We start from the raw sequence: 13,285 nt of genomic DNA, 5'->3' as shown, positions 1-13,285 counted from the left end.
CAGCTTGACAACGACGTCTCATGCTGTTCACAAGGCAACTTATTGCCTGCTGAGGCATGGCATCCCACTCTTCTTGAAGGGCAGCCCTCAGGTCATTGAGGTTCTGGGGTGCAGGGTCTCGAGCCTCTACGCGACGGCTCAGCTGATCCTACAGGTTTTCAATGGGATTCAGGTCTGGAGAGAGTGCAGGCCGTTCCATTTGAGGTACACCATATATATATATATATATATGTATATATATATATGTATATATATATATGTATATATATATATATATATATATACCAGGATCCCCAGACCGCCACCTAGTGGCAGCCAGGTTGCACCCCAGTGCGCCAGCTGTGCTCCCCGGATACAGGACCCCCCCCCCCCACCACCACCACCACCACCACCAAACCACACACAAATATACATGCATACCCTCCCTCCCCTGAAACACACTCCCCTCTCCACCCCCATTCACACACCCTTCCGCAATCCACACGCATCCCCCATCACATACACACATCTGCCACTGTCTCAACACACACACCTACAGCCACACACACACACACACACACACCTACAGCCACACACACATTTCCTGACACATACAGGTCCACCCACACACATTCAGCCCACCCTCAAAACCATCCTCCTGACCCCCACATCACATCCAGACCTCCCCCATCCCCCCCCATCCACCACATCTACCCACCAACCCGCCACACCGTCCTCTCTACGACTCGGGGAGACCGTCCCGCTCTACGACTCGGGGAGACCGTCCGCTCTACGACTCGGGGAGACCGTCCTCTCTACGACTCGGGGAGACCGTCCTCTCTACGACTCGGGGAGACCGTCCGCTCTACGACTCGGGGAGACCGTCCGCTCTACGACTCGGGGAGACCGTCCGCTCTACGACTCGGGGAGACCGTCCTCTCTACGACTCGGGGGAGACCGTCCGCTCTACGACTCGGGGAGACCGTCCGCTCTACGACTCGGGGAGACCGTCCGCTCTACGACTCGGGGAGACCGTCCGCTCTACGACTCGGGGAGACCGTCCGCTCTACGACTCGGGGAGACCGTCCGCTCTACGACTCGGGGGGACCGTCCTATCTACGACTCGGGGGGGACCGTCCTATCTACGACTCGGGGGAGACCGTCCTCTCTACGACTCGGGGAGACCGTCCGCTCTACGACTCGGGGGGACCGTCCTCTCTACGACTCGGGGAGACCGTCCGCTCTTACGACTCGGGGGGACCGTCCGCTCTACGACTCGGGGAGACCGTCCGCTCTACGACTCGGGGAGACCGTCCGCTCTACGACTCGGGGAGACCGTCCGCTCTACGACTCGGGGAGACCGTCCGCTCTACGACTCGGGGAGACCGTCCGCTCTACGACTCGGGGGGACCGTCCTCTCTACGACTCGGGGAGACCGTCCTCTCTACGACTCGGGGAGACCGTCCGCTCTACGACTCGGGGGGACCGTCCGCTCTACGACTCGGGGGGACCGTCCTCTCTACGACTCGGGGAGACCGTCCTCTCTACGACTCGGGGAGACCGTCCGCTCTACGACTCGGGGGGACCGTCCTCTCTACGACTCGGGGAGACCGTCCTCTCTACGACTCGGGGAGACCGTCCGCTCTACGACTCGGGGGGACCGTCCTCTCTACGACTCGGGGAGACCGTCCTCTCTACGACTCGGGGAGACCGTCCGCTCTACGACTCGGGGGGACCGTCCGCTCTACGACTCGGGGGGACCGTCCTCTCTACGACTCGGGGAGACCGTCCTCTCTACGACTCGGGGAGACCGTCCGCTCTACGACTCGGGGGGACCGTCCTCTCTACGACTCGGGGAGACCGTCCTCTCTACGACTCGGGGGGACCGTCCGCTCTACGACTCGGGGGGACCGTCCTATCTACGACTCGGGGGGACCGTCCTCTCTACGACTCGGGGAGACCGTCCTCTCTACGACTCGGGGAGACCGTCCGCTCTACGACTCGGGGGGACCGTCCTCTCTACGACTCGGGGAGACCGTCCTCTCTACGACTCGGGGGGACCGTCCGCTCTACGACTCGGGGAGACCGTCCGCCCCATACACCAAACTAAACGCCATTTTGGATGCAGCGTGGTTTAGGAAATCTGACTTCTGTTTTTCCACACTTCTTCTTGTTGACGTCTTATGGCTGTTGCAGAAGATTAATTTCCGTTACCAACTGGATGAGCCACCAGAACAGTATTTCCTCTGCTACATGTTCCCAAACCCTTCCGATGTCAGAAAAGAAATGGTTAAATGTCCGATCTGAGATGTTGTTTATGGCCCACGGGGAATTGAATATAACCTGATGGATTGTGGCAGTGTTTACGTCTTCCTTCTTTTCTGGGTGTAGACAGTAAAACTTGAGTTTATGGTTTCACCATATTTACATGAGGATGTTTTTGGGGGTAAATGACGATATAAAGTTGATTCCTGCACATTTTGGCGTTTTCTGTTTTCTTTGCTCAGTGTTTCCAAAAAATGCGTCAAATGCAAAGAAGCGCCGGCAGCGGTGGTCGCCCGAGGTGGAGACGCACACTGCAGGTGAGACATGCAGCCTCTGCTGCCTCAGAATAACCCGTTAACACTTAATCCCAGCAATAATGGGCGCAAAATTGTTCCTTCTACACATGAAGTGTTTCTCGTCTTGGAGAAAGGATTTGTGTGTGAAACACTGTGGTCGGGAAAAGTGGAATTTTCTGTTGAATTTGGAGAAACCGTTTATGATGTTAGTTGAGCTGTTCAAATGACTCTTCTTTGATCTGTCTATTGCAAACAGCTGCTAGTTGGTAACTTTGACCATCTACTTCATTAGCAGTGGTCTGGAATCAGTTCGACTGTCGCGTTTTATACAACATCTAATGTATTCTTTGTGAAGCACTGAAACTTTTCCAACCCACTCTCACATGACTCTGGCCTTTCTATAGGATCTGTTTCAAAGGAAACTTCATCCACAAGTTCCGAGCCATGCTGGGTAAAACCCGACTCATTTTCCCTGGAGAAAAGGTGAGAAATGAAAGCCAGGTGTATCCATCCCATAACTCCATCTGTTTAGGATTGTTGTCAGAGTGCGGTGGAGTCGTCTTACAAGTCGGGAGCAGAATAACCAATGAAAGATTTTGCATCTCAATTTTTAACTTTTTTAAAAGTTGTGAGCGATCTTTAAGAAGGGACCATCGTTAGGGGAGGGACTCAGAGAAGAGACGGGACGAAGACGATGGAGGATCAGACGTCGTTAGGGGAGGGACTCAGAGAAGAGACGGGACGAAGACGATGGAGGATCAGACGTCGTTAGGGGAGATCTCAGAGAAGAGACGGGACGAAGACGATGGAGGATCAGACGTCGTTAGGGGAGATCTCAGAGAAGAGACGGGACGAAGACGATGGAGGATCAGACGTCGTTAGGGGAGATCTCAGAGAAGAGACGGGACGAAGACGATGGAGGATCAGACGTCGTTAGGGGAGGGACTCAGAGAAGAGACGGGATGAAGACGATGGAGGATCAGACGTCGTTAGGGGAGGGACTCAGAGAAGAGACGGGATGAAGACGATGGAGGATCAGACGTCGTTAGGGGAGGGACTCAGAGAAGAGACGGGACGAAGACGATGGAGGATCAGACGTCGTTAGGGGAGATCTCAGAGAAGAGACGGGACGAAGACGATGGAGGATCAGACGTCGTTAGGGGAGGGACTCAGAGAAGAGACGGGACGAAGACGATGGAGGATCAGACGTCGTTAGGGGAGGGACTCAGAGAAGAGACGGGACGAAGACGATGGAGGATCAGACGTCGTTAGGGGAGATCTCAGAGAAGAGACGGGACGAAGACGATGGAGGATCAGACGTCGTTAGGGGAGATCTCAGAGAAGAGACGGGACGAAGACGATGGTGGATCAGACGTCGTTAGGGGAGATCTCAGAGAAGAGACGGGATGAAGACGATGGAGGATCAGACGTCGTTAGGGGAGGGACTCAGAGAAGAGACGGGACGAAGACGATGGAGGATCAGACGTCGTTAGGGGAGATCTCAGAGAAGAGACGGGACGAAGACGATGGAGGATCAGACGTCGTTAGGGGAGGGACTCAGAGAAGAGACGGGACGAAGACGATGGAGGATCAGACGTCGTTAGGGGAGGGACTCAGAGAAGAGACGGGACGAAGACGATGGAGGATCAGACATCGTTAGGGGAGGGACTCAGAGAAGAGACGGGACGAAGAGGATGGAGGATCAGACGTCGTTAGGGGAGGGACTCAGAGAAGAGACGGGACGAAGACGATGGAGGATCAGACGTCGTTAGGGGAGATCTCAGAGAAGAGACGGGATGAAGACGATGGAGGATCAGACGTCGTTAGGGGAGATCTCAGAGAAGAGACGGGACGAAGAGGATGGAGGATCAGACGTCGTTAGGGGAGGGACTCAGAGAAGAGACGGGACGAAGACGATGGAGGATCAGACGTCGTTAGGGGAGGGACTCAGAGAAGAGACGGGACGAAGACGATGGAGGATCAGACGTCGTTAGGGGAGGGACTCAGAGAAGAGACGGGACGATGACGATGGAGGATCAGACGTCGTTAGGGGAGATCTCAGAGAAGAGACGGGACGATGACGATGGAGTATCAGACGTCGTTAGGGGAGATCTCAGAGAAGAGACGGGACGATGACGATGGAGGATCAGACGTCATTAGGGGAGATCTCAGAGAAGAGACTGGACGAAGACGATGGAGGATCAGACGTCGTTAGGGGAGATCTCAGAGAAGAGACGGGACGAAGACGATGGAGGATCAGACGTCGTTAGGGGAGGGACTCAGAGAAGAGACGGGACGAAGACGATGGAGGATCAGACGTCGTTAGGGGAGGGACTCAGAGAAGAGACGGGACGAAGACGATGTAGGATCAGACGTCGTTAGGGGAGGGACTCAGAGAAGAGACGGGACGAAGACGATGGAGGATCAGACGTCGTTAGGGGAGATCTCAGAGAAGAGACTGGACGAAGACGATGGAGGATCAGACATCGTTAGGGGAGATCTCAGAGAGGAGACGGGATGAAGACGATGGAGGATCAGACGTCGTTAGGGGAGGGACTCAGAGAAGAGACGGGACGAAGACGATGGAGGATCAGACGTCGTTAGGGGAGGGACTCAGAGAAGAGACTGGACGAAGACGATGGAGGATCAGACGTCGTTAGGGGAGATCTCAGAGAAGAGACGGGACGAAGACGATGGAGGATCAGACGTCGTTAGGGGAGGGACTCAGAGAAGAGACGGGACGAAGACGATGGAGGATCAGACGTCGTTAGGGGAGGGACTCAGAGAAGAGACGGGACGAAGACGATGGAGGATCAGACGTCGTTAGGGGAGATCTCAGAGAAGAGACGGGACGAAGACGATGTAGGATCAGACGTCGTTAGGGGAGGGACTCAGAGAAGAGACGGGACGAAGACGATGGAGGATCAGACGTCGTTAGGGGAGGGACTCAGAGAAGAGACGGGACGAAGACGATGGAGGATCAGACGTCGTTAGGGGAGGGACTCAGAGAAGAGACGGGACGAAGACGATGGAGGATCAGACATCGTTAGGGGAGGGACTCAGAGAAGAGACGGGACGAAGACGATGGAGGATCAGACGTCGTTAGGGGAGATCTCAGAGAAGAGACGGGACGAAGACGATGGAGGATCAGACGTCGTTAGGGGAGGGACTCAGAGAAGAGACGGGACGAAGACGATGGAGGATCAGACGTCGTTAGGGGAGGGACTCAGAGAAGAGACGGGACGAAGACGATGGAGGATCAGACGTCGTTAGGGGAGGGACTCAGAGAAGAGACGGGACGAAGACGATGGAGGATCAGACGTCGTTAGGGGAGGGACTCAGAGAAGAGACGGGACGAAGACGATGGAGGATCAGACGTCGTTAGGGGAGGGACTCAGAGAAGAGACGGGACGAAGACGATGGAGGATCAGACGTCGTTAGGGGAGATCTCAGAGAAGAGACGGGACGAAGACGATGGAGGATCAGACGTCGTTAGGGGAGATCTCAGAGAAGAGACGGGACGAAGACGATGGAGGATCAGACGTCGTTAGGGGAGGGACTCAGAGAAGAGACGGGACGAAGACAATGGAGGATCAGACGTCGTTAGGGGAGATCTCAGAGAAGAGACGGGACGAAGACGATGGAGGATCAGACGTCGTTAGGGGAGATCTCAGAGAAGAGACGGGACGAAGACGATGGAGGATCAGACGTCGTTAGGGGAGGGACTCAGAGAAGAGACGGGACGAAGACGATGGAGGATCAGACGTCGTTAGGGGAGGGACTCAGAGAAGAGACGGGACGATGACGATGGAGTATCAGACGTCGTTAGGGGAGATCTCAGAGAAGAGACGGGACGAAGACGATGGAGGATCAGACGTCGTTAGGGGAGATCTCAGAGAAGAGACGGGACGATGACGATGGAGTATCAGACGTCGTTAGGGGAGATCTCAGAGAAGAGACGGGACGAAGACGATGGAGGATCAGACGTCGTTAGGGGAGATCTCAGAGAAGAGACGGGACGAAGACGATGGAGGATCAGACGTCGTTAGGGGAGGGACTCAGAGAAGAGACGGGACGAAGACGATGGAGGATCAGACGTCGTTAGGGGAGGGACTCAGAGAAGAGACGGGACGAAGACGATGGAGGATCAGACGTCGTTAGGGGAGATCTCAGAGAAGAGACGGGACGAAGACGATGGAGGATCAGACGTCGTTAGGGGAGGGACTCAGAGAAGAGACGGGACGAAGACGATGGAGGATCAGACGTCGTTAGGGGAGGGACTCAGAGAAGAGACGGGACGAAGACGATGGAGGATCAGACGTCGTTAGGGGAGATCTCAGAGAAGAGACGGGATGAAGACGATGGAGGATCAGACGTCGTTAGGGGAGGGACTCAGAGAAGAGACGGGACGAAGACGATGGAGGATCAGACGTCGTTAGGGGAGGGACTCAGAGAAGAGACGGGACGAAGACGATGGAGGATCAGACGTCGTTAGGGGAGATCTCAGAGAAGAGACGGGACGAAGACGATGGAGGATCAGACGTCGTTAGGGGAGATCTCAGAGAAGAGACGGGACGAAGACGATGGAGGATCAGACGTCGTTAGGGGAGGGACTCAGAGAAGAGACGGGATGAAGACGATGGAGGATCAGACGTCGTTAGGGGAGATCTCAGAGAAGAGACGGGACGAAGACGATGGAGGATCAGACGTCGTTAGGGGAGGGACTCAGAGAAGAGACGGGACGAAGACGATGGAGGATCAGACGTCGTTAGGGGAGGGACAGCCTTATATCTGCAGGCTGTCGATGTGTTCCTGCTTTAACACCTGACTTGTTTTTTTGAATCGGTGTTCAGAGCGTCAAGGCTACGTCGGCCTGGACTTTGGACATGCGGTGTGGATTCCTGGTATAATGATCCGAGTGTTTTCTTGGTCTCTAGGTGCTTCTGGCGGTTTCTGGAGGTCCTTCTTCCTGCTCCATGCTCCAGCAGGTCCAAGAGGTTGGTCACCTGACTCACCACGAAACTTCTGACCACCAAAGATAAAATGCTGGTGGTTTGGTGGATTGGTTGGTGTTTTGCGGGAACCGATGTGCGTACCTGTGACTGAATGGCGCTGAGATCTAGTAGGATGAGAATGAGATGAGAATATTTAAAGGGTTCCTATTCTGGTATGTGGAGTTTTCTGAGCTTTCTACAGTGTTACAGTGTTGAATCCTCATCAGACATGTGAACGACACTGTTTTTTATCACCTAAACACATGTTTGAGTTTGAGTTTGAGTTCCAGCATGCTCTCCGTTCGGTTTCCATGGCGACGAAAAACGCGTGGTTTTAGAGAGTTTTTTCTACGTGGAAATCCTTGTGACGTCCCGGGGGATAAGGTTGGGTGATTGGTTACCTTCTACTGGTTAACAAGGGCATGTACAAATACATCAGGCGGGTGGAAAACGTGGGATAAAGTTATTTCCAACGATGGCTGGTGAGTTTACCAAAGAGAGACATCCTGCTGCATTCGTTGCTGTGGGTTGCTGTTTTCCACTTCGTTTTCTCTGATTCAGGTTCCAACATGTAGGGCTGGATGCTATGTGTTGACATGGTAGTTTGTTTTCTTATTGAGTTCATATGAGCCTAATCCTTCTGTTTATGAGACGTTACAATGACGGTGAAAGCAGGTGCGGTGCGCGCTCCCGATGTAGTGCAGTGGCGGGAGGCGGGGCTTAATGCGGAAGAGTCTCAATCCACTCGTTTTGCCCGCAGGCTGATCTGACAGCCTACGGAGAGGGTCGGTCTGATGTAAATAAAGCCATTTGGGACAATAACTCCATCAATCCCAGCCCTTCTGGTCTCAGAAATAAAAAGAAATTAGCCTGGAATGCACAGAATAGTTCCACTTTAAAGTTGTCTGCATCCTGACCGAAAATCCACAGCGTTAGCAAAACCCACATCGGGAAGTACATGAAGCCAGAGCGGAGCTCCTACAGGAGCACATTCCCATGTCTGTAAGCAGTGCTCTTCTCATGCAGCTGAATTCTCCTTCCTTCAGGGTTTAAGTCAAGATACTCACAGGAAGCTGAGATTCATTCCTGGCATTGTCTACATTGATGGTAAATCACGTTTTTATCATTTCTGCAACATTTCCAACCCGTTTCTCATATAAAGTGTGTGTTGTCCAGAGGCTGGAGCTGTAGGTCAGTCTATGGAGACGAGAAAGAGGACGGTGCACGAGCTGCAGTCCATATTCAGAGCCACCGGTTTCCCATTCCACATCGTTCCTCTGGAGCGGGTCAGTATGAGATTGTGTCTGAACCCCATTAGATAATGTCACGGCCTTATCATTGGAAAAAGATTCATCTAATGAATCTGATGTTTTTTGTTTGGGCTGCCAAAATGAATCCAAAGACAAAAAACAATCATCTGGGGTACCAAGGCATTAATTGAACAACTTTATCTCAGAGATCTGTTGTTACAGCACCAGTGTATGCTCAACGCGTTTGGAAGACACATGCACCCCTCCGTAGAAGAGACTGACAGATGTGCCTTCCTTCAGGTGTTGGACCTTCCCAGTTCTGTTGTGTTGGCATCTTCATCAGTTGCAGGCCAACCTCCAGGTGCCTACAAAGCAGCGGTAGGTCGCTTCATCCAGGCTGCCAGTGAAGCATCCATGGAGAAGGAGGAGGAGGCGTCTGCCCCTGATGTTGCAGAGTCTCAGACTGTTTTACTGCAGCAGCTGATGAGTTCTGCTCAGACACTGACGGCCAAAGAAGACCTGCTAAACAAGTTCAGGTCAGCTCTTGCTGTTCAGCTGGTAAAATACATGGTTGGTCAGATCAGAGCTGTTTACATTGTGTCTGATGGAGGGTTAGTTGAAATGTCTGTTTCCTCCTCACAGGCAGCATCTGCTGGTGCACACTGCTCGGACTGAAGGCTACAGCAAACTGATGCTGGGCGACAGCTGCACCCGACTGGCGGTGAAGCTGCTGAGCAGCATCTCACTGGGCCGAGGGGCACAGCTGGCGCAGGACACGGTGAGCTGGCGACGCGCAGCGACCCGCGTTGACGCGCAGCGACCCGCGTTGACGCGCGGCGACCCGCGTTGACGCGCAGCGACCCGCGTTGACGCGCGGGTTGACGCGCAGCGACCCGCGTTGACGCGCAGCGACCCGCGTTGACGCGCGGGTTGACGCGCAGCGACCCGCGTTGGCGCGCAGCGACCCGCGTTGACGCGCGGGTTGACGCGCAGCGACCCGCGTTGACGCGCAGCGACACGCGTTGACGCGCGGGTTGACGCGCAGCGACCCGCGTTGACGCGCGGGTTGACGCGCAGCGACCCGCGTTGACGCGCAGCGACCCGCGTTGACGCGCAGCGACACGCGTTGACGCGCGAGTTGACGCGCAGCGACCCGCGTTGACGCGCAGCGACCCGCGTTGACGCGCAGCGACACGCGTTGACGCGCAGCGACACGCGTTGACGCGCAGCGACACGCGTTGACACGCAGCGACATGCACTGGACACACAATGACACCAAACAAGGCCCAAACACGCACAGGCATGCACCTAAACGCATTAAACACACGTGCCGACACACTCCAAACATGAGCCGACACGTTCCATCATGCAGTGAAAACGCACCACGAGTCTTGGTCGCGTCACATCTTTCAGCGTTTGTGTTTACAGGGTTTCTCCGACTCCAGATATGGAGATGTGATGTGGGTGCGGCCGATGAGGGAATACTCAGCCAAAGAAATTGCCTTCTATAATCACATGTTCAGTGTGCCGTCTGTGGTCATACCTGGTCTGGAGACTCAGGTGAGATAGAAGATACTCCTCTTCCTCTGTAGTTTACTCCGCAGCGCGCCTTAGCGCTCCGTAGCGCTGAAGGGTTGCGGGAAAGCCGGGGAGAGGTGGGGTACACCTGGACAGGTTGCAGGGCTAACACAAAGAGGGACAATTTAACATGATGAGCCGGTGTTTGTCAGGTGAAAGCTCGTCAGGTTGTCGCCAGGTGGTCGCCAGGTGTCCGTCAGGTGTCCGTCAGGTGAAAGCTCGTCAGGTTGTCGCCAGGTGGTCGCCAGGTGTCCGTCAGGTGTCCGTCAGGTGTCCGTCAGGTGAAAGCTCGTCAGGTGTCCGTCAGGTGAAAGCTCGTCAGGTGTCCGTCAGGTGAAAGCTCGTCAGGTGTTCATCAGGTGAAACCTCGTCAGGTGTTCGTCAGGTGAAAGCTCGTCAGGTGAAAGCTCGTCAGGTGTTCGTCAGGTGAAAGCTCGTCAGGTGAAAGTTCGTCAGGTGTTTGTCAGGTGTGCGTCAGGTGAAAGCTCGTCAGGTGTTTGTCAGGTGTGCGTCAGGTGAAAGCTCGTCAGGTGTTCGTCAGGTGAAAGCTCGTCAGGTGTTCGTCAGGTGAAAGCTTGTCAAGTAAAAGTTCGTCAGGTGTTCGTCAGGTGAAAGTTCGTCAGGTGTTCGTCAGGTGAAAGCTTGTCAAGTAAAAGTTCGTCAGGTGTCCGTCAGGTGAAAGTTCGTCAGGTGTTCGTCAGGTGAAAGCTCGTCAGGTGTCCGACAGGTGAAAGTTCGTCAGGTGTTCGTCAGGTGAAAGCTCGTCAGGTGAAAGCTCGTCAGGTGAAAGCTCGTCAGGTGTTCGTCAGGTGAAAGCTCGTCAGGTGAAAGTTCGTCAGGTGTTTGTCAGGTGTGCGTCAGGTGAAAGCTCGTCAGGTGTTCGTCAGGTGTTCGTCAGGTGAAAGCTCGTCAGACGTTCGTCAGGTAAAAGTTCGTCAGGTGTTCGTCAGGTGAAAGCTTGTCAGGTGTTCGTCAGGTGAAAGCTCGTCAGGTGTTCGTCAGGTGAAAGCTCGTCAGGTGTTCGTCAGGTGAAAGCTTGTCAGGTGTTCGTCAGGTGAAAGCTCGTCAGGTGTTCGTCAGGTGAAAGCTCGTCAGGTGTTTGTCAGGTGAAAGCTCGTCAGGTGTTCGTCAGGTGAAAGCTTGTCAGGTGAAAGTTCGTCAGGTGTTCGTCAGGTGAAAGTTCGTCAGGTGTTCGTCAGGTGAAAGCTCGTCAGGTGTTCGTCAGGTGAAAGCTCGTCAGGTGTTCGTCAGGTGAAAGCTTGTCAGGTGTTCGTCAGGTGAAAGTTCGTCAGGTGTTCGTCAGGTGAAAGTTCGTCAGGTGTTCGTCAGGTGAAAGTTCGTCAGGTGTTCGTCAGGTGAAAGCTCGTCAGGTGTTCGTCAGGTGAAAGCTCGTCAGGTGTTCGTCAGGTGAAAGCTTGTCAGGTGTTCGTCAGGTGAAAGTTCGTCAGGTGTTCGTCAGGTGAAAGTTCGTCAGGTGTTCGTCAGGTGAAAGCTCGTCAGGTGTGCGTCAGGTGAAAGCTCGTCAGGTGTTCGTCAGGTGAAAGCTCGTCAGGTGTTCGTCAGGTGAAAGCTCGTCAGGTGTGCGTCAGGTGAAAGCTCGTCAGGTGTTCGTCAGGTGAAAGCTCGTCAGGTGTTCGTCAGGTGAAAGCTCGTCAGGTGTTCGTCAGGTGAAAGCTCGTCAGGTGTTCGTCAGGTGAAAGTTCGTCAGGTGTTCGTCAGGTGAAAGCTCGTCAGGTGTTCGTCAGGTGAAAGCTCGTCAGGTGTGCGTCAGGTGAAAGCTCGTCAGGTGTGCGTCAGGTGAAAGCTCGTCAGGTGTGCGTCAGGTGAAAGCTCGTCAGGTGTGCGTCAGGTGAAAGCTCGTCAGGTGTGCGTCAGGTGAAAGCTCGTCAGGTGTTCGTCAGGTGAAAGCTCGTCAGGTGTTCGTCAGGTGAAAGCTCGTCAGGTGTTCGTCAGGTGAAAGCTCGTCAGGTGTTCGTCAGGTGAAAGCTCGTCAGGTGTTCGTCAGGTGAAAGTTCGTCAGGTGTTCGTCAGGTGAAAGCTCGTCAGGTGTTCGTCAGGTGAAAGCTCGTCAGGTGTGCGTCAGGTGAAAGCTCGTCAGGTGTGCGTCAGGTGAAAGCTCGTCAGGTGTGCGTCAGGTGAAAGCTCGTCAGGTGTGCGTCAGGTGAAAGCTCGTCAGGTGTTCGTCAGGTGAAAGCTCGTCAGGTGTTCGTCAGGTGAAAGCTCGTCAGGTGTTCGTCAGGTGAAAGCTCGTCAGGTGTTCGTCAGGTGAAAGTGATGAGAACATGTGATCCCTACATTGCAGATCTGCGATGTGACTTTTGCACACATACATTCCGATACGCTGTCAGTCTGAATGGTGGAAGTTCAGCTGTTCGTGGAGCCGACAGGAACTTGTTCAGCAGCAGAACATGCTTTACTCATGACGTGTTCCTTCTTCAGACTCCAGACAAGGCCAGCATCCAGCGGCTGACAGAAAGTTTCGTCACCAGACTGCAGGCCGACTTTCCTTCGACTGTCAGCACCATCTACAGGTCAGGACCGGCCAAACAGCACACTGACTGTGAGACTGTAACCTGACTTTATTCCTGCTGCTGTGTGTTTCTAGGACCAGTGAGAAGCTGCAGACGGCCTGCAGCAACGCCTCTGCTGCTGCTGATTGCAGCAGATGTTTGCTCTGCATGTGCACCCTGGATACTTCTGCAGGTGAGGCCCGTCAGCCGCTGGAAGCCATGCAGGAACGTTCAGCTGATGTTTAACAGGCGAGCAGCTTGAACGGTTTTCATCACAGAGAAGTTGATGTGACCAGCAGTGATCTGATGAGAAATGTGGCAGAAAGTCTGGTGGTTTTATTTCAAAGAACTGCAACTGCAGCACATTTAGGCTCCGTTTATTTCAGGAAAAAAGGTTTTCATATTTACAGACG

At 54.1% G+C, this 13,285-nt stretch overlaps 1 protein-coding gene across 1 annotated transcript in view; it reads left to right on the top strand.

Annotated features, from left to right (window-relative positions):
- Window positions 1-20: 20 nt before the first annotated feature.
- Window positions 21-13,285, top strand: part of ctu2 (cytosolic thiouridylase subunit 2 homolog (S. pombe)) — a gene marked incomplete at its 5' end in the record, with an annotated part of 37,882 nt that continues 24,617 nt past the window's right edge. Inside the window, 12 exons of the mRNA XM_079249378.1 lie at window positions 21-25; window positions 660-2,066; window positions 2,487-2,561; window positions 2,945-3,023; window positions 7,478-7,537; window positions 8,581-8,641; window positions 8,711-8,820; window positions 9,085-9,320; window positions 9,427-9,562; window positions 10,213-10,344; window positions 12,802-12,893; window positions 12,968-13,065. Coding sequence (XP_079105504.1) covers window positions 21-25; window positions 660-2,066; window positions 2,487-2,561; window positions 2,945-3,023; window positions 7,478-7,537; window positions 8,581-8,641; window positions 8,711-8,820; window positions 9,085-9,320; window positions 9,427-9,562; window positions 10,213-10,344; window positions 12,802-12,893; window positions 12,968-13,065 — 2,491 coding nt within the window. The remainder of the gene's footprint in view (window positions 26-659; window positions 2,067-2,486; window positions 2,562-2,944; window positions 3,024-7,477; window positions 7,538-8,580; window positions 8,642-8,710; window positions 8,821-9,084; window positions 9,321-9,426; window positions 9,563-10,212; window positions 10,345-12,801; window positions 12,894-12,967; window positions 13,066-13,285) is intronic.

Source organism: Telmatherina bonti (assembly GCF_933228915.1).
Source record: "Telmatherina bonti genome assembly, chromosome: 11".
NCBI lineage: Eukaryota > Metazoa > Chordata > Actinopteri > Atheriniformes > Telmatherinidae > Telmatherina > Telmatherina bonti.
The sequence above is the reverse complement of the archived record's forward strand: the minus strand, read 5'-3'. Positions and strand labels throughout refer to the sequence as shown.